Below are 20,810 nucleotides of genomic sequence, written 5' to 3'. Positions count from 1 at the left end.
TTAACAATTGCCCAAAATACAGTCGGAGGAAAATATTTAGAATCATTCACAATTATGTTGAAATATTTTCAAAACATTTAATTTTGCAAAACTGTAACTAAGTCAATATTTGACCGATTTTGTGCACTTTCTTTAATTTCTTTTTGAACTTTTTTTCTGCCAACAATTTTTGTTAGTTGTTCTAAAAAATTTAAAGGCAATGCAGTCGCTTAGACAAAAATGGAACGACGAATACTTTGAAATATTTTTAAATTTAATAACGTTTGCCCTTACTAAATGTGTGCTTTAACTTGTGGATAAACATTTCTATGTGAAATTAGTACAAGAGACAAGGACAACTGCCAAAAATTATAATAAAATAAATTAAAAAAGGGATAAACAAATAATTGGATATAATGTCAATTATATTAACAAATAAAAGTCGTATAAACTAACAAAGAAAATACATTTTCCGAGACGGCTTCAATAAACAATTAAATTATGTGACAAAAGAGAGGTCAGAAACTTATTTCAATGCGTTAGACATTAATGACATGGACAAAGGATACCGAATTGGTTGGAATTGAGTGGAATGTTATTTGCTTACAATTGAAAATGATAAAATTACTAGGGAAAGCGTTTCTTGAGCAGACTTTCCAGTTTGCGGATGCCCGTCTGGGAACTGCCATCAGCATTTTTGTCTGCACTGCCCGTAAAGCTGCCCACGCTAAAGATGAAGGCACGTTTTGGTGTGGAAGTGGAAGCTGTGTTACTCGTCGTCGACGTTGTCGTTGCTGTTGTCGCCGTGGATGTGGCCGATTCGGTTGTCACTGTTGACTGATCAGTGTCATCTGTAGCCACGACATGATCGCCATTCGGTGTCTCCTCCTCATTGGCAACTGGCGGCATGAGGCCACTTACTGCTGCCGCCGATGCTGTGTGCTTGAAAAGATCAATCAGTTGCAATTGATCAACCCGCTTCACCGCCTTCATGTCGAGAATCTTTTGATATTCCGCAATAGTAATGTCGGGCAGCAGTTTCAGGACTTGCTGAGTGAAATGAGCTGGTGGCTGTACAGGAGTCATAACCACCTTGATTATCATTTCAGCTCTCGTCATATCCTTAACCACAACCTTGGTGTAGCTAGTGGGTGCCTTGCGATTCACACTTGAACCCACCGAGGGCAATTCCAGTAAAGCTGTTTTCAATGAATGGGTATCCAGCAGAAGTTGCTCACAGCCCAGCACATTGTTGGAGCCATCCGATAGGGTGAGTTTACATCTGTAGAGAACCTGAATGAACTTGGGTATAAACGCAGCCACAAATCGATGACAGAATTGGGTGAAATATTTCCTTGAACTGGCGAGAGTGTCTCGAATAGAGGGCACAGTCTGCTTAAAGTTGCTGCAAATGCTGCTAATGAAGGAACTCTGGTCGCCCACATTGTTGATATTCTGCCACTGAACCTTGGACATGGCCTGTAGTGAAGGTTCACAACCAGCTTCCAGATCCGTGACCAGAAGTTGAATACAATTGGATATTATGCTGAAAATAAGAAACAGACTAAGTGCATCAAGTCATATTTTACTTGAGAGTAAACATACCGATGGAAGACGTCTTTCTCTTCGCTCATATCAATTTTATTTATATATGCCGAAGTCACCTTTTCCTTTAGTTTATCCTCTAGCTGCTGAACTGTCTCCAGACAATACTCTCCTGTGGTTAAGACACAACAAATTCTTACCAAGTCATCCCGAGAGAAACGCTGCGCATCGCCCTCTTTCAGAAAGTTATGGAACACTTGGCCAGCTGCTGTCGATAGATTTTGCATGTCGCGTGTAAGTAGCGACACACTCTTGCCTATGGAGCTGCTGGTGCTAACCGGCACTAACTTGGGTGTGCTCCCCTCGAGGACTTTAAGTGCGTATTCCCTTAAATATTTCCTAAAGACCAATGCTAAGTCGTACATGGGTTGCTCGTTACTTAGCTGATTGCACTGAACCATGCATTTCTTGTAAAATACAAATAGGTCTCCCGAACTGGGATAGACTGTGGTCTTGGCCTCAGCGAATTTATATGGTTCTTTGGACATTTCCACAAATTTATCCATCAATTCGGATAAGTTGCGATCAATGCTGCGTATATAAATGTCCAGATGGGCCTTGAAACATTGGCCGATTTGGTCATGGAACACAGTAGTTGGTGCGGCGGCGTTCTCAGTGATTACACGGGCCGGCTCTGAAGGCGTTGCTCCTAGTGTGACTCCAGTGAAACGTTTCGAGAGCAACTGTTCGAAGGATTGCGTTTTATTGATGGCAAAAAGTAAAAGACGCACATCAATTTCCGTGGTCCGCTTGGCCATTATTTGCGCCAGCTGTTCGCGTGTTTGCCGGCAAAATTCAACAGTAATACGCTCGGACACTTCCCAATCCAAAGGAAATACGGAACCATATTTGTCCTCAAAGTCCAAGAGATGCCGCTTTAGCCAGGCGTAGCGTTTATCGATTTTGTCCAGCCAGGCAATATCCTGGTTTTCATGGAACAATTGCATATACTCCTCAAGCTGCTGTGCAATGAACCACTTAAGAAGCTCTTTCTTGACCTTGGGATCAAGAACAGACATAACTTTACAGGCATCGGCTAGCTGATTTAGACCCAGACGATGACCCGATGATGACGATGGCCTGGCGGCAAAGGCCTCTTTAAAATCTTCAGTAATTTGTTGGGCCAAAGTCACCTGGAGTTTGTCCACGCTCTGGGAGAGATTCTTTAAGAAACGAAGGGTTGCATTACATTACATTACATTGATTCAAATAGAATACCTTGATTTCCTCTATGTCGGAATACTGTTGAAAATGCTGATTGACCTCAGTGATGGCTTGCAAGGGATTCAAAATTTCACCATAGGATCGACGCTCGATCAACTTATTCAGACTTTCGATGCCACCCACAAGCATATGGAGATGGTTCAATGTGGTTATGGCCGAGGTAAGATTCTTTTTGGCACAGTCCAGCTGCTTAATATCCCGGGTAATCTCCTTAACCATTTCTTCGGTGCGTTCAGCTCGCGTCTTGACATCGATAATGTGACTAAATAACGAACCAATGACCTTTTGGGCCTCACACAGAGCCAGTTGGCCATCCTGGCCGGTGTTGGATTGTCCACGTACCACAGATCGTATGTTATCATCAATTAAGGAGACTTCACATTGCATGCGTTGGATTGTCTCATCGATTCCCACAAGAGATTGCTCATTAGGAAACAGCTGGTTGATGTAGTCCACAGTATTGAAATCGGGGGCATCCATGGGATCATCTGTTTTGAGAACCTTTGTGTGCAAACAAAGTGGAATTTTAATATTTTGCCTGATTGTGGCGCATTTGGCCCATCGTACCGAATTTATTCCGATTGTTGTTCAACTAACCTTATCAATGACCTGTTTTACCTCCTTGGAGAAATGTATTTTGTTGTTGGCCACCATATGTTCTCCGGTGGCCCCATCTCCTGCCCCTGCAACAGCTTCACTCATTTCGTTTTCTTTACAGTTGTAGAAATGGATTTAATTGTAATTTAATTCTTATAAACAAATGTTTTTCTTTCTGCAACTACTCATACAGTTTTCAATTTCAATCTCATGGTCACACTAAATTCCCGCCGCAACAGTGCAGACACTTTAGCTATTTTCTCACCCAAAGAAAAGCAGAAGAAAAGTCAGAATTTTAAAAAATGAGAAATTGGTGTTCATTTTTAAGCAAATTCATGTTATTCAATGTATTGATGGCCGATTTCTTAACGTTGTATATATAATATCAGTTTGTGAATCTATGGAAATAATTACTCTTAACTATAACAAACCCTAACAATTAAAACTAATTACTGAGTGTAAAGCGAGTTGCTTAGCGAAGCAGGAGTGGCACTTGATCCCGGTACCGTTGAAGATCCCACTGTTGTGTTCAATCCCAGCATGGAAGTATCCCTTTGTGAAGCAGTAGCAACTCTTTGGTACCGTGATATATGATCAAGTGACCATGGCAGTATTGGCCGCACACTGTGTATTTCCAGGAGCGTCAGATTATCAAGCTTGGCATAGGTTCCCTCACCTTTGATAAAGGCATCGATGGAAGTACGCAACTTTGCCTCACGTGTATCGAATATATCTTTGATAACCGTTCTCAGTTCCTCACATCTGGGAACATCATCTGGAGCAGTGCTCATGACTAGTTGAGCCACCACCATGTAATGTTCGCTTGGCATTTTGGTAAAGAATCTTTAAGATAAATGACAATATTACAGGAGCTTCATTACTTTGCCTATCATTCGATACTCACTTGGAACGTTTTTCCTCCTCCTTGATCTCTTCTAGAATGTCCATGTCCATCCATTCGGGCGGAACTATGCGACATTTTTGTTGTTTCCGGAGATGCGTTGCCAGCCACAGAGGAACAAAAACTGGAAATCCGGCTCGAAATGGACCCACAGAACCGTAAATTAAATGCAATGGTTCACTAGAGAAATTGGGTATAATGCTGATCATACATTTCTCGCCTATAAACTCAATGGTCGTGGGATCCATAGCCGCGCTGCCGCAATAAACAAAAACAAATCCTTAAATGCGCAAAAATGTGTCAAAAATGTCCTAACGCGACTATCAGTTTCAGATCATGGTGCCTAGAAAAAAAGATTGCATTTAGAGCAAATGAACTGACGTCAAAATATTCGCTTGTGCCTTGTACTCTTATTTACACGTTAGAGTGGTGGCAAATATGTTTTGTAATTCTTTTAATATTAATACTATAACGTTTAATTTTTAAACCATAAGTAAATTTGCTTAAGAGATTAAAAGAACTGCAAAATTTTGTTTGTATCATTGCCTAACGCGTTTTTACAAACATTTTGCCGCCTGGCCACACTTCAAAAGAGCAGAGAGAGAGCGAACCAAATTTTTGTTATCATCTATTGAGGGAAACAAAACATATGCATTTTCCACTAAACAAAAGTGTTTTGCAATTAGTTCATAATCAGCCCAATCTACTGCCTGTAGCAATAAAATCGATTTAAATGCATTTTCCGTTTCTATCGCGGTGACGTGACGTGACACCACAACAACAACAAACACAGAGAGGAAGACCAAAACAAAGGCACGGAAAAGTTAAAACGTCATTGGCAAACAATAAATTGAGAAAAATTAAGCAACAATAGCAGATAGGGAGTGGGCGGACGGGTGCGTAGGTAAATGCTGGTTGGCCTTTACGCTCACCTTTCACGCACCATGGACAGCGTTTTCGAGGCCTACCTTGGCTCGGAGAGTGTCCTGGTTGGGGGCAGTTTCGAGCCAGAGGATATACCCAAAAGGAACACGGAAGTCTTTGTTTTGGGCAAGAGCTATAATGCCATACAAGGTGAGTAGAAAACGAAATCCACATTCGAGATGATATAAATCCTAATTTGTTCATTTTTTTTGCTAACTAGAACTGGACCTCATCCGCCGAGATATTCAATCACGTCTATGGTGTACCTATCGCCATAGTTTTGTTCCTTTGGGCGAGGTTCAGTTAACCACAGATAGAGGCTGGGGCTGCATGCTACGATGCGGCCAAATGGTCTTAGCCCAGGCCCTAATTGATCTTCATCTGGGACGCGAATGGTACTGGACGAGTGAATGTCGTGATGCCACCTACCTCAAAATTGTTAATCGTTTTGAAGATGCGCGAAAGAGTTATTATTCCCTACATCAAATAGCCTTAATGGGCGAGTCCCAGAATAAAATGGTGGGCGAGTGGCTAGGCCCTAATACAGTGGCCCAGATTCTAAAGTGAGTGTAACTTAACCGATCCTGTCCAGTTCCTTTTAAAACAACTTTTGTTTATTTGATTGCAGAAAACTTGTATGTTTTGATGATTGGTGCTCGCTGGTGATTCACGTGGCCATGGATAGCACAGTGGTTCTGGATGATATATGTAAGCCAAATGTTTAAAATTCTAGGCAATTATTAAGTAATCCTTTTCGCTCAGATTCTCTTAGCCAGGATGGTGAATCCTGGAAGCCATTGCTGCTTATTATACCATTGCGCCTGGGTATTACTGATATTAATCCCATCTATGTGCCTGCATTGAAACGCTGTTTCGAACTGGAAAGCAGCTGCGGCATGATTGGTGGTCGTCCAAATCAGGCTCTTTACTTTGTAGGCTATGTGGACGACGAGGTGTTGTACCTGGATCCACATACCACGCAACGTACAGGGGCAGTGGGTCAAAAAACGACCACAGCAGAGCAAGAGCTCGATGAGACGTATCATCAGAAGTACGCGGCACGCCTTAATTTCTCAGCAATGGATCCATCTCTGGCTGTGTGTTTTATATGCAAAACTCAAAGCAGTTTTGAGTTGTTACTAAAGCAACTGAGGGAAGAGGTGCTGACTCTGAGCTCCCCCGCCTTATTTGAGATTAGCAAGTCGCGGGCCGTAGACTGGGATACAACAGAGGATATCGAATGGCCCACAATGCCTGATATTGATTGGCCTGCCAGCTCGGATTCAGAATCATTTGCCATAGTGGGTACGTATGGAATGTCACTCAGTTCACTTAATTTTCTTATCAAATTTCGTTTACATTTAAAAGGTGAGAGTGGGGCCAGCGGCAGTGGCGTAGCCGGCAAACCAAGTGAGAGTAAACCAAGTGCCGTCATTTGAGTGAAAGAGAGTGCAATTCGTGTTGAGGTTCTCGGCTCTAGTTTGGCGTCTGCGCCGTGGCAAACGAATAAGTTGAACCTAAGCGAAAACTGGAGCAAACTCTGCCCTCAGCGGATGCTGCAAATGCAATAAATTTAAGGCTAGAGTTGGGACGTATACTTAGTTCTAACTAGTTAAGATTAAAACAACAACAACAACAACAAAGTGTTTCCAATTTGACGATTCTTTATATGCTGCTTTATTGTACGAGATGATTGACTCCACGGGAGACAATTTTCAAACACACATACACAAACATACACATGAGAAACACACACATAATGTTCATGCTTTTTATGATCAATACAAACTGATTAATGATTAAACATTTTTATGCAACGTTATACCAGAAGAGAGTCTGAATTCGTTCTTTTTTTTTGTTCTTCTTTTCTTTGTTGTTTAATCCGAACATTATTATTTATGTATTAATTTCTTGTGTTTTGTTTTTAGATATATATTTATATATATATATATATATGTTAAATGTATATATCGGTATGTATATTCGTATGTATATATATACTCAAAATGGACCAACAACTAAATACATAATACTTGGACTATATGTATATATAAATTTTACTAGATGACAGGGAGACCATGTCCCCACCTGCTCATGCTCCGTATCGCATTTGTGTATATAATTTCATATCATTATCATTAATTAACAATTATAAAAACTCAATCTACATGAAAATAAGGAACCAACACACAGGCCGACAAAATGTCTATAAACCAACCAATCAGCATCGATTCTTTTAGGATCTCCATAGAATATCAAAACGAATCGAGCAGCTAATCTGATTTTGAGCACTTTTGACTCTAAACATCTAAATATTTAGTAGATCACTACAATTTATTTCCAAAAAGTTTATAAAATTGTTGGATATTTTATCTCTCTTCCATGTTCAGAGACTTAAATCAGCTGTTTTTATATCTCTGATATCACGATTCGAAGCAGCTTCTAATGGATGTAGATTGGTTGATTATCGCACTTTTGTTAGCCTGTGTCATTATCTCTAGAATAATGAGAAAAAATGAACCTACTATAATTAACAACAAACACGCGCTGTTTCCTCTACAAACTGATCTCATCTGATTGTGAGCCTGGTAAATTGACACTAAGGTGGACACAATAATGGTGCACGCAAGTTTTGTAACCAGGATTCTTATCTAGGTGGCGGGTAAAAAGTATACTTTCTCTGAATGCCTCTAAATGGGGCATAATTTTGCCCCAATAATCTTGAGATTTCAAATCGTTTCATCGATTAGTTAAGCAAGAGCTACAATTTGGTTAAATCTACTCAGAAATATTCTATTAGGCTGGGATAGCTGCTTCTTGCGGCCAAGTCAATGGATCTGAACAGGTAGACAGTAATAATATTTGGCAAAACCATTAATGGTTGGACTTTCTTGTGCCTCTCCCCACCCCTTAAAGTATGCAGCAGGATCGTTCAGCTCTCTTATCCCTATCTGCACCTTTCTTTGCATTGGGTTCTATATGCAGAGCCATCTCCACATGCTTACGAGCTAGCCAGGATTGCTTTTGCAATCGATTGACCACAATCCGATACGCTCCAATAATATCCGAGCGTGGTCCACTGGGTCGAGCATTGATCAGCATTTCTGTATTGAGTCCCATTTCCGCCAACAATTGTCGTGCTTCAAACTCCAGGGCAGTCAATTCACTGAGATCATCCGTTGGTGTGGGCAACATAATGCAACTACCAGTCTCGGCATCATAGTTCTTAAAGAGTGGACAATCGACGGCCACCTCGATATTCCTGGCACTCAGTTTGCCATTGGACAATTGTTTCTCGGGCTCTGTCTCAATCGGTGTAACCTTCTTCTTCAGACTGCCGCAGAGCAGAAAGCGTCTGGCTGGACGTTTCACAGGCGTCGTCGCCTCACCGATGGCCGATGGGTCTTTGGCCTGGATTAGCATCAAAACGTGACCCACTTCAATGGGTTGCAGAAAGTTTGGCACAAACATCTCATCCTGCTGGCGTGTATTCATGCTTATGGGCGGCTTCTTGACCACCTCGGCATATCGATCCCGCAGTGAGGCCGACTTACGCAAACGTTGCGACTTGGATCGTACCCAGAAAATGGACCGCTTTGAGGGTTTGCTATGCAAATTAATCTCATGCTGCATTAGTTCCGCACTCAGTGTGGGGCACTGGACAAACTGACTGTTTAGTATATCATCAATGCTTGGCCGCTGAGCTGGTATATGAATTAAGATACGTTCTGGAAAAATAAAAGCTATTATTAAACACTCCTAAACAGAGTTTAACTTTAGGGTGACTTACGAATTAGTCTTATGCAGGGCAAACTCAGTTGACCGGGTATCAAATAATCGCCCTTCAATATGGCTGCCTTCAGTCCCGGTATGGTTGGAGCACGGAATGGCATATTACCAACAACCATAAAGTAGAGTAATATACCCAATGCCCAGACATCCACCGGCGCGCCTATATAATGATCATCGGAGAACAATTCGGGGGCAGCATAAGGTGGTGAGCCGCAAAAGGTGTCCAATTTCTGATTTGGACCGTTTATCAATTGTGTGCTAAAACCAAAATCCGCCAACTTTAAACGATCTTCGGAGAGCAGTAAAACGTTCTCTGCCTTAATGTCTCGATGAACATAGCCCAGGCTATGCTGTGGAATTGGAATAACATCAAAGATTTTAAATGAGTTTAGATGAAAAATGCGAATTATGTATTTACCATGTGCTTGACAGCCAGCAGAAGCTGCTTGAACAACGGAGCGGCATGAATCTCACGTAATGGACCACCTTGGGTTATGTGATTATAGAGTTCACCACCGCGTATCCATTCGGTGACCAAATAAACACGTCCAAGCGTCTCTACCACTTCGAAGAGCCTCAATATATTTGGATGATGAACACATTCTAGAGTGCCTATTTCACTCGATAGCATACGCAGGGCCTTGGCATCAAGACCAGCTCGATCTAAGTCCACTACTTTAATGGCCACTTTGTCTAGGTAGTAGCAAAAAATTCAATTATCCCATTTGGATCTATTGTATTCTTTTCTTAACCTACCACGCGTCAGTTGATGTACAGCCAATTTTACTTTGGAGAAATTGCCACGTCCAATATCGCCGCAGAACCTGTAGAGACCAATCCGACGGCCAATTGTCACCTGAAAAGACAAAGTAGTGAATAATAAATGCAATTACTTTAAAATAAAGTGCTTTCCACACAAAAAATGTAATTTGAAGGCGGTTTACCCTCTAAAGTATGCAACAAATATGTAATTATGAAATTTACTTTCTAAAGCAAATGAATAACTTTTATCAATCGGCAGTAGAAATAAATAAATTACACAGGCCGACATTTTCAAGGTAATGAAAAAGTGTTTTAAGTTCAATAGTTAATATACTAATTCTTAGTTCTGTAAACTCTCTACTTTTTAAAGTAATTAATCCCTTGGGATTGTCTTTATATTTCCGGATTTTATTTATTTTCAAATTAAGTGCACATGCGGTCTTATTGACTATATTCAAGAGAGTGTGCCCGTATTCGGTTATCGGGGAAATTCACTGAGACGAGGAGCGGGCTTATTTAAAATATTCCTAATGTTTACATTCGGCCAATCCTGACATTTGATCGACCTCGATCATACAATTCAACAAACATACAACATACAATATACATATATACAATACATACAATATACATATAAATACTGCTTATCAAATACATATTACAAACAGAAACTCACAGTTTTATCACACGCATGCATCCACGGCTTGAGTCGGGCTGATTCTAAGATACCTTTGTAGGGCAATTGAGTAAGTTGACAATCGTCAATATCAGTGACTTCGTAACGGTCATTTGGAAGAACTCGATTTATCTTATAAGGACCACGGTATTTAGGAGCGAACTTTTTGCACGACCCGGGAGTGACATCTACATTGCGAATGGCAACAAAATCATTGACGCTATAGGATAATGGTGCCCTATGCCTTAAGGCGTACCGCTTTTCATTGCGCTCCTGCGATAATTGAATTTTCGCACTTGCCTCTTGCCTAGTGGCCTCAAGGTTACAGGGGTTTTCTGAACTAAATTTCTCGTCAAGATACTCGGTTAATTCGTCTACTAAGGGGCCTCGCTGATCGCAACCAAACAACAACATTGACGGAGTTTTACCGGTACTACACTGCACTGAGTTATTAATATCGAACTCGACACGATTAACTAATTTATACCAATCGGCTTGGGCTAAAGGTTCTGACAGCTTTCCCAACATTGGGGTCAACACACGGTTCACACGTTCGACCTGTCCATTGGCTTGAGGGGCAGCAGTCGCTACTTTAATGTGGTCAATATTTCGATTTTCTACAAACTCAGCAAACTCAAACGACGTAAAACACGTACCTCTGTCGGATATCACTCTTCTTGGTCGGCTATAATAATCAAAATATTTTTCTAACGCGGCGGTTACTTCTTTGGTACTAGTGGAATTTACGGGATACAATTTGACAAACTTTGTAAATGCGTCAATCACTACCAAAAGGTGCTTTCTTTTTGATGTAACACTCGGTAAGGGACCTAAGTGGTCAACATGGATAGTATCAAATGGAATCGGACTTTTCGGAATACTATGCAAGGTTCTATTATGTATAGTTCTTGGAACACTATGTAGAATACACGGCAGACAATCTTTTATAAACGACTCAACCTTTGGATTCATTAACGGGAACCAGTACTTTTCTTTCAAGTTGTTTACACATTTATCAACGCCTAAGTGACCTAGTTTCTCGTGACACCTTCTTATTAATTCCCCTTGCATGCGAGCCGGTGCATACAAACACAGTCTTTCCTTAGCATTTCTTTTGTACACTATACCATCTATTAACTCAAATCCAACATCATTGCCTTTTTCTAAATTTTCTCTTAGTTTACGGATATCCGGATCTCTTATTTGTTCTGACTGCAATAATAAATCAACGTCTTGCGGAGACGCACCCACTACACCAACCAGCTTTGCCGACTCATTTCGATCGAGCTGGTCACTTCTTTCGCTTTGGTTACTTAATCTCGGATCAACAGAACTTTCATTTAAAGAAACGCAAGGTTTATTCTTAACCAGTTTTAACCGACTTCTTTCTAAACATAGCTCACACGGTCTGAAACAACTCTTCGCTAAATGAACACACGGGTTTGTCCCAAACGGTCCTAAATAATTCTTCCCTAAAGGAGCACATGGTTCTATTTTACACGGGTTTATCTCACACGGGTCTATCTTACACGGGTTTTTCTCACACAGGTCTATCTCACACGGTTTTGTCTCAAACGGTTTTATCTCACACGGTTTTATCTCACACGGGTCTATCTTACACGGGTTTTTCTCACACAGGTCTATCTCACACGGTTTTGTCTCAAACGGTTTTATCTCACAAGGGTCTGTCTCACACGGTTTTGTCTCAAACGGTTTTATCTCACAAGGGTCTGTCTCACACGGTTTTGTCTCAAACGGTTTTATCTCACAAGGTTTTATCTCACACGGTTCGGAACAACTCTGTTCTAAAACGGCATACGGCCTAATCGAATCTCTACTAAACTCATTTTTCTCTGAGGAGACACACGGTTCTATAAAATCGCTTTCAAACTCAGGCGGTTTAACTAACTCACATGATTCAACGCAACTATCATCTTGAATAGCACACAGCTTGGTCAAATCTCTACCAGACTCACACGGTTTAACGCAACTTTCCTCAAAAGTAATATGCGGTTCACAAGGTTCAATTGGGGCATTCTGGTCTCTCTTCACTAATAAATCGCAAGGATCAAAATCACCTTCTACAATATTCTCTAACAACTCGGTTTGCCGACTTAATGCGTCTACATGGCCCATGTTTGAACCGGGTCTGTGAGCAATGGTATAATCAAAGTTTTCCAATTCCAACGACCACCGCGCAATGCGGGGATTTATTGATTTTTTACTCAAGGTTTGGACCAATGAATTACAATCGGTAACGATCAAAAATGGTCTGTGTTCTAAATAAACGCGAAATCGGCGCACGGCATATATTATGGCCAAAGTTTCAAGCTCAAAACTGTGATAACGGGACTCGGCGGCTGTCGCCTTTCGGGAATAATAAGAGACTGGATGCATTTTGCCATCAGTCTGTCTTTGCATCAAAGAGGCACCAAAGCCATTTGAACTGGCGTCAGTATGCAACTCAGTTTCGTAGTTAGGGTTAAAGATAGCTAATACGGGCGGACTGGATAAGGCGGATCTTAATGTAAGAAATACATTTTTAGCGGTTTTGTTCATCGGAAATGGACAACCTCGTTTAAGCAACTCAGTTAACGGTTTAGCTATGCGGGAGAAATTCGGAACAAATTTGCGAAAATAAGAGAATAAGCCTAAGCACGAGTGTAACGCTTTGCTGTTAAGTGGTTCTGGGTATTCTTGAATAGCTTTTAAATGTGTATTATTTGGTCAAATTCCCTTTTCACTGACTTCATATCCTAAATAATCTATGCTCTTCTGTAGGAAAATGCTTTTCTTCAAATTGAGCTCTAAATTGTACTGAATAAAACGATCTAACAGTTTTGCTAACAACTTAAGATGCTGATCTACGGTGCGGGTGGCAAGAATAATGTCGTCCATATATACTACAAGTTCTCGATCTCTAATCATATCACTAAGTATGTTCGATATAAATCTCTGAAATACAGCTGGTCCGTTCTTTAGACCAAAAGGCATTCTCAGATATTCGAACTGCCCATCGGGTGTAACGAATGCTGTGTATTTAATTGAATCCTCTTCCATGCCTACATGGTAAAAGCCACTTTTCAAATCTATGACGGAGAAAACGGTCTTGCTCTCCAGGTATTCTAGGCAATCTTCTATCAAAGGCAATGGAAAATTATCCCTCACAGTCTTCTTATTTAAACCTCGATAATCAACGCACATTCGTATATTGCCATCCTTTTTTCGCACTAGGACGATGGCGGACGCATAGGGAGAGTTGCTTGGTCGGATTACATTATTGGCTAACAACTCACTAACCGTTTTAGAAACGATTTCTCTTTCATAATACGATAACCTTCTAGGACTACTATGAAATGGTGTTGTATCTGTCAGACATATTCTCATCATATATTTAGGCAACCCGTAATTAATTGAAAATCGGTCAATGTAATGCTCATGCAGAATGTCTCGGCACTCACGCATCGCGCCTAATCCAAATTCACTGCCAACAGTAGTATTCCCGGTATCTGACAGCGTTGCACAAACAGTTTGCAACTCTGTTAGCCATTCTCGAAACGGGGATGCATTCGTGTTTACATTAGGGTTATTACAATTATTATCTAGATCAGTGGTGTTATTACTAATGGTATTATGCTTAGGATATTTAGTAAACAGGGATGCACAGAAGGATTTGTAAACAAAAGCAATGGTACTCTTTAATGATGCGGAATTCTTTTCATACTTTCTTACATTTTCAATCAATGAGAACTTAAGACCTATTTTATTCAAGGCGTCTCTACCAAGAAGTAGTTGCGTCGGCATAATATTATCGGGAATAACTAAAAATTGAATTTCATAATATTTTTTGCAAAACAGAACTAAACATTTGACTGTTCCAAAAGTCAGAATAGAGCCACCGCTCAGTCCATGAAAAGAACTTTTAACTAATTTATCGCAATCTAAATGCGGCATCAACGCTCTACTGGCAAAACTTACTGGGCTTCCGGAATCTAATAGGGCAAAAATATTATTAACATCAGTGCATCCCCCTTTACAAGATATTCTTAAACTTACTAATTGAATAAATGACTTATCATCAATGGTGTCCGGGTCTTCACTAGAGCTCATGGCGGCGATCTGGGTTCGCATTGGACAATTCCGGTACTGATGGCCCACTTTGAAGCACCGATAGCAACTTCCTTTTGGTCTCTCCGGGCGTGGACAGTCAAACATTAAGTGACCAATCTGGCGGCAATTGAAACATCTCTTATCCTTTGCAGCAGGCGTAATGGCCTGCGCACGGTCTGAAGTCTGACGAGCCTGAGGAACGTAGTTTTTGGCTGGTGGCTGAACTGTTTGAAAACGCATCATCTTCTCTCGCAATTCGTTCAGAGAAGTACAATAATACAAAGGAGCTGACAATCCGGTTCGATCTTGTAGTCCGTCAACAATGTATTTGACCACATCGGTGTCTTCAAAATTGCCCTGCTGAGCAATATTTCGCATAATGATGAAATACTGCAAGAGTGACTCTCCTTTGCCAATTGAGCGCTTCCTCATCTGGTTAGCAATCTCGTAGTATGTCATTTGTAGGCCAAATACCTTCACAAGGGCATCCTTCAGCTCGCTCCAGGTTGTAGTCTTTTCATATGTCATGTATGCTTTAGCAGATCCATCCAGCAGTCGGTTGCCCAACGACCAACATTGGGCATCACTCAGTACATACACTCTTGCTGCTTTCTCCAGCTCACGAATCCATACGTGAATGGACAGATCACCATCACCAGAGAATTTAGGTACAGTAGTTTCGACATCTTTCAAGTTCATGCGGCAATTATATTCCGGTCCGCTTAAGTTCTCCTCCAGCTCCATAACACGTGTTTTTAGCTCCGCCAGGTTTTTACGTGCTGTATACAATTCGATGCTACTAAGAATCGAAGCCAATTCGTCGGTTTCGCTCGCTTGTGCGCCTTCACGAACATGCACGTTCATGTCTGGCCCTACAGGGGTCTCACGAGACATCGTCGGCAACTGGTTAGCACCCACTTGATCCGTACTTGGCTGCTCAATGTTTCCCACGCCGCGCTGCTCAATAAGAGGCTCCGGACCAACATCCACAAGTTGTCCGGCAAGCACATTTGCAGACACTGCTGGGCTGACTGCCTGCTCTTCGGGTACATCACTCTCTCCAGACTGATTCTGTGCCATGACTGCTTTTACCAATGCTCGCAATTGGTAAATTGACGCTTCTCTGTCGCAAGGTACTTCCTTGGCCGCTAGCAACTCAAACAATGCTGTTTTGTTTAATTTAATGATCTCGGTGTATTTCATGAAAATACGTTCTTTAGGGCAAACCCCACACCTGATTTGTAAACTCTCTACTTTTTAAAGTAATTAATCCCTTGGGATTGTCTTTATATTTCCGGATTTTATTTATTTTCAAATTAAGTGCACATGCGGTCTTATTGACTATATTCAAGAGAGTGTGCCCGTATTCGGTTATCGGGGAAATTCACTGAGACGAGGAGCGGGCTTATTTAAAATATTCCTAATGTTTACAGTTCTTATACTAATTTGGGGGTGCTGATCACGGCCATGTACTTCGTTTTTGTCTATCACGTCAGGGTTTCGAAAAAATGCGTTGAAATTATTCAAAATGACCTCATTTGCAATATTATTATATTAAAAACATTTCTATTTTAACATATTAATATATTGGGTATGATTTAAAGGCCATTTACAAAATATCAAAGATGCGTTTCTTTCTAATAACGCATAATATCCTACACTTTGGATATGGTTTTAAAATGAGTAAAATTTGAACCAAAAAGTATGCTATAGGGAATTTTTTTTTTTTTTTTTTTTTTTTTTTTTATATGTGTATTTTAGCAAGGAATCGATTCACAAATGATCTTAACAAAGCTTTTAACTTAACATAATATAAACGCCAAACAGTTATTTCTAACAGTGTAAATTTTAATCTTATTTATATATGTACATTACTCTATATTTTTAGGGGTATGTTTATTTAGGTATACAAGTCAAGAACTTAACGTATCATTGTCAGATACTGCCTTCTCTTCAGCCTGTGGATGGCCCCTTGGCTCGCGAGAGGTCTCGCCAGCCGGTTTGCGCTATAGGGATTCGAAGAATTTTCTGCTTTTTAATTTTAAAGAATTATTGGAATCTTATGCTTTAAATAAATTGTTTATTAGTAATATTTGCAAGTAGAAGGTTTTTTTCTTGAACAGGAAATTCTAAAATCTGTTATAAATGTGGAAAAATAATTTTTAACTTTCTATAATGTACTTTTGAGTGCCTCTTTTCCAACCCCAGGTCCCCAGAGTTCAAAAAAACTGGATGTGTTGGGCAAAAACCGAGTATGCAGTCACAATCAGCGTACCCAAATTATTTAAGGACTCCTCTCAAGTTGAAGTCACCAAAAATCATGTCGGCCTATTTTATTTGACAACCTATTGCCTAGTTTGAGGGGTGAATTTCCGCCATTTTGCTTATACACAGCAGAATTAAACATTAAAACATTTGCAGAATTGTTTTAGAAGAACAATTACTTTGAATAATTCTGAATACTTAAAATTGATTGCTTACTTTTTCTTCATGTGTAGAATTAACTTTGACCAACTTGACATGTCAAAGGACGCCCACATGCCGCCCACCTTAAGAATGCATCAGGAATGAGTGGTTGTTTTCGTGGTCTTAGATGACTTGTTTGCTTTCAATTAGCCAAGGTCAAGTGACCTTCATTTATTTTGTAAGTTTTTTTGTTAATGTAATTTGAACTGAGCTGCATTTGGTGGCATTGCGGGTTGTTGTTCCTTGGTTGCTTGGTTGGTGGGGTTTTTTAATCCACCTTTAGCCAAACACAATAGTTGGCAGCAAGCGTTAATTAAAACTGCACCTAAACACAGGTACAAAATACAAAAAGCATACAGAAAGAGAGAAACACCCTGACTGAAAGCAAAGCAAATGCGGCGTATACGTAATGTTAGTGGCGGCATTACATTAGGGGCACACGCGCATTTTGCATTCACCCACACACCCAAACACAATGCGGTGAATGAGCTCACACACACACACTCAGTCTATTGCAAGAAAATTAGCCTTGAACCTCGACATAATTGCAGCGCACATCCATTGGAGGTAATAGAACACGGGTAACGCCAACGGCAACAGATGGCAACGGCCTGACCTGCTACACCTTCTATTCCTCCTTTCTATTCGAGCCTTTGCTGTGACGTCAGTGTAGCGCAACCTCGAATTGGTACCAACTCTTTGTTGTATTAACCCATTATAAACAAATATAAAAACAGAGAACTTATTTTGAAGTCCTTCAAATTTTTGTGAAACTAGCAACTTTTACACTAAAGAAAATGTATAGAAAATTCATTTTTCACAAAATATAATGATATGCTTAATTCTATAATAATAAACATAATTATCGTCTAAAGCTTTCCACTTCTTAACCCAAAAGAAGTATGTAAGTAGTTTATTTGCTTCTTTTCGCTTGACGTTAACAGATTTAATATATGGAAATCTTTAAATTTTATACTTAATTGGTTGGTAAATTAATTGGTTGTGTGCGTCGACTCCCAAAAATTTTATTTTTCACTGCCCAGCTTCTTCCAATAAAGAGCCACGGGAGCTAAAAAAGCTACATGTCCATCCCTAAAATAGATTGTGCAGAAAGGAATATTTCTTACAGAAATTCAATAAATTTCCAACCATTTATCTAAACGTTGCTCTCAAAAACACGGACAAATTAATAGCCAAATAATTTTGAAACGAGTGCCAAACCAGAAATAATAAACTATTATGTTTGATCTATGTATCTATAGACCAAATCGACTCCCCTACTCAACAATGACTTAATATATACCATTTGAATTGAGAACTTTATTTAGAATTGACAGTAAATGTTTTTTTATTTAGTAATAATCTAACTTGAATTTTTTCAGATAAACCTCAATTCGTTACGAAAGTGTATGCTACTTTTGTGGAGGATCTGATAAAGCAATGAAACACTAACAGAAAAGTACATAATTCATATAGTGTAAACTGTAAAGTAGCTAAATCTTATTTCACATTGATTTTTGTTCACATTATGAGAACAAAAAACTCAAATTTTGAATGTTGCCTGATCAACAAGAAAAAATTTTTTAAATTACCTCTGAATCTAAACAATTTTTTTTATAATTTGGTGCTATTAAGTAAAAGATAAACTGCACAGGCAATGATTATATTTTTGTGGAAATTATTGTATATTTATAAACATGAAACAAAAGTCTGATATTATGCCCCAGATCGAAAAATATCCAGAGGGCCGAGTCTATATAATATAGTCACCCGATCTTGAGATTTGAGAAGATTTTGCGTAGTCCTTAACAGCTATTTTAAAATGATAAATGTTAATTTTTAGGAAAATTGCTTTAAAATTAACGAAGGTTGTGGAAAAATTGCCTGTTTTCGACCGATTGTTCCTGTGTCAGCTATATAATATGTCAGAGAATCATCTATACTTTTTTATGCAGTAATAAATAAATAAGGTCATCGGTATAAATTACACTTGTAAATTGGCATCAAAGTCGAAAAATTTTAAAGAAAAAATTAGATTTCAATTTTAAATAGTTTTACTTTTAGAGGAAGTAAGATAGTACCTATACTTGTACATAAAAATGTAAGATAGTATCAGTATCTTAAGAAATAAAGATAATGCAAAAAAAACTGAGTACATTTTTGGGATCAGCACACTCAAGTTAGTAAAAATTGTCCTGTGTTATCAGAATAATATTACTCATACGCTCAGTTGGTCAACAATGTATAGAGTGGATTTTCATGCAACAAGGAAGAAAAACATTCTAATACACTGTAACCACACATATTTTTTATTTTCTTTCCATTCTGTTTTAGTTCTTCACTCACCTCGTGTCCACATCGCGGATCGCATTGCAATGCTTTGGTTAGACGCTGATACGGCGGCGTTGGCGGAGGCGGCAGAAGCGACAGTGTCGCGTTGGTATCCACGGTGGCCGTTTTGCTGCTGTCTCTGTGTGCGTTTGAAGCAGAAGGAAGGCAAGTTCAAATGCGACGCAACAATGGCGGCAAACTTGAAGACGGGGAAGGGCTGATTTCGTGCTTTAGAGGGTGGGATGGGAATTAGATAAGTCCAGGGGTTGAAGACAGCTTATCAACGACAACTTGTTGGTCGCTGTTTGTCTTTATTGTATTGAATTGTTTGACTGAAGGCTTCGTTTCCCACTTCCACTTGGGCTTCTTGTTGCTGGTGTCGTGTGTAATTACAGTATGGCAACTGCCGGCACAGCCTTACATTATTGAAAAACTTCCAATGGACACGCCTGTAAAGATAACAATAAACATGAACATAAAACGTAAATATCAAGTTGTATTTTCTAAAAAACAACAAAGACAAGTGTTTATACTCAGTTCGGTCTTGGAATGATTCAAGAATTTACGGACTTATGAAGAAAGGTTGTGAAATTTCACTTTGAAAGAAGGAATATTTAAATATCTTTTAAATTCCCTGAATTGTCTACATTCTTATATACTTATTCAGAAAGAGGGATTCTCAACTTTCCGGAATAATAAAGTCATTCTTTGAGTTTCATTAAAAAAGTAATTACAAAGTAAATTTTAAGTAAATTTAAGTAACTTCATATTACATTAATTTAACTCTTAATTATATGAATACATTTTCTCTACTTTACCACAATCTAAAGTTATTAACTAGATTAAGAATAAGTGAAACAAAGTGGGCACCATTCGTGTATACAGAGTATCCTGTAGGATTTTCGTTTTCTTTCCAACTAAATCGTTTGAATCTTTGGGGATTTTCAATCAGTTTGGTTAGCATAAGTTATGAAAATGAGAAAACTTTCCCATTGCTGATTAGTAGCACGGGCAATATGACCCCATTTTATCTAATTACGGCAAGAAAAAAAAGAAATAGGGGGAAAAGGTAATGGCAGGCGAAAACCAGAAACCCCAGTAAACCCCAGAGAAACAGGAAACCAAATAAAGAAGATTTCCAATAAAGCAATAAGCAACTTCTCGATAATTCAATATAAAAAGGGATAGCGCAGCAATTTCATTTGCTTGCCTGCTTGATATACATATATACTATATATATATATATATGTATATGTTGCATCTGGGTCTCCTTTTAACCGCTTTTCCTTGCGAATGTAACTGGGGGCATTGGCAGCAAAAGTTAACGCTGAAGTAATTACGTAAATGGATTTCTCTGCGTTGCTCAAATTTCCTGCACGTCGACAACACCAACAGCAACAACAATATCAACGGCAATGGCAATGGCAATGGCAACAACAGCAA

At 39.5% G+C, this 20,810-nt stretch overlaps 4 protein-coding genes across 4 annotated transcripts; 1 reads left to right on the top strand and 3 right to left on the bottom strand.

The window, feature by feature from the left end:
- Positions 1–232: 232 nt before the first annotated feature.
- LOC6644042 (vacuolar protein sorting-associated protein 53 homolog) lies at positions 233–3,580 on the bottom strand. Its single transcript, XM_002066807.4, has 4 exons — positions 3,406–3,580; positions 2,803–3,309; positions 1,585–2,747; positions 233–1,525 (listed from the first exon to the last, which is right to left on the bottom strand). The coding sequence occupies exons 1-4, from the start codon at positions 3,508–3,510 to the stop codon at positions 607–609; spliced, it is 2,694 nt and encodes an 897-aa protein (XP_002066843.1). The 5' UTR covers positions 3,511–3,580; the 3' UTR covers positions 233–606.
- A 141-nt stretch (positions 3,581–3,721) lies between these two features.
- LOC6644041 (probable DNA replication complex GINS protein PSF2) lies at positions 3,722–4,613 on the bottom strand. Its single transcript, XM_002066806.4, has 2 exons — positions 4,310–4,613; positions 3,722–4,248 (listed from the first exon to the last, which is right to left on the bottom strand). The coding sequence occupies exons 1-2, from the start codon at positions 4,552–4,554 to the stop codon at positions 3,855–3,857; spliced, it is 639 nt and encodes a 212-aa protein (XP_002066842.1). The 5' UTR covers positions 4,555–4,613; the 3' UTR covers positions 3,722–3,854.
- Positions 4,614–4,890: 277 nt separating this feature from the next.
- On the top strand, positions 4,891–7,060 carry LOC6644196 (cysteine protease ATG4B). The gene is made up of 5 exons (XM_002066805.4): positions 4,891–5,380; positions 5,451–5,793; positions 5,859–5,938; positions 5,993–6,535; positions 6,599–7,060. The coding sequence occupies exons 1-5, from the start codon at positions 5,215–5,217 to the stop codon at positions 6,667–6,669; spliced, it is 1,203 nt and encodes a 400-aa protein (XP_002066841.1). The 5' UTR covers positions 4,891–5,214; the 3' UTR covers positions 6,670–7,060.
- A 139-nt stretch (positions 7,061–7,199) lies between these two features.
- On the bottom strand, positions 7,200–19,525 carry LOC26528885 (serine/threonine-protein kinase MARK1). The gene is made up of 5 exons (XM_015178062.3): positions 19,383–19,525; positions 9,779–9,878; positions 9,441–9,715; positions 9,021–9,372; positions 7,200–8,958 (listed from the first exon to the last, which is right to left on the bottom strand). Exons 3-5 carry the CDS (start codon positions 9,651–9,653, stop codon positions 8,141–8,143), a joined length of 1,383 nt encoding a protein of 460 aa, XP_015033548.1. The 5' UTR covers positions 9,654–9,715; positions 9,779–9,878; positions 19,383–19,525; the 3' UTR covers positions 7,200–8,140.
- Positions 19,526–20,810: the final 1,285 nt, after the last annotated feature.

The sequence above is a fragment of the Drosophila willistoni genome (genome assembly GCF_018902025.1).
Source record: "Drosophila willistoni isolate 14030-0811.24 chromosome 2R unlocalized genomic scaffold, UCI_dwil_1.1 Seg167, whole genome shotgun sequence".
Lineage (NCBI taxonomy): Eukaryota > Metazoa > Arthropoda > Insecta > Diptera > Drosophilidae > Drosophila > Drosophila willistoni.
This window is presented reverse-complemented; position numbering and strand designations above follow the sequence as displayed.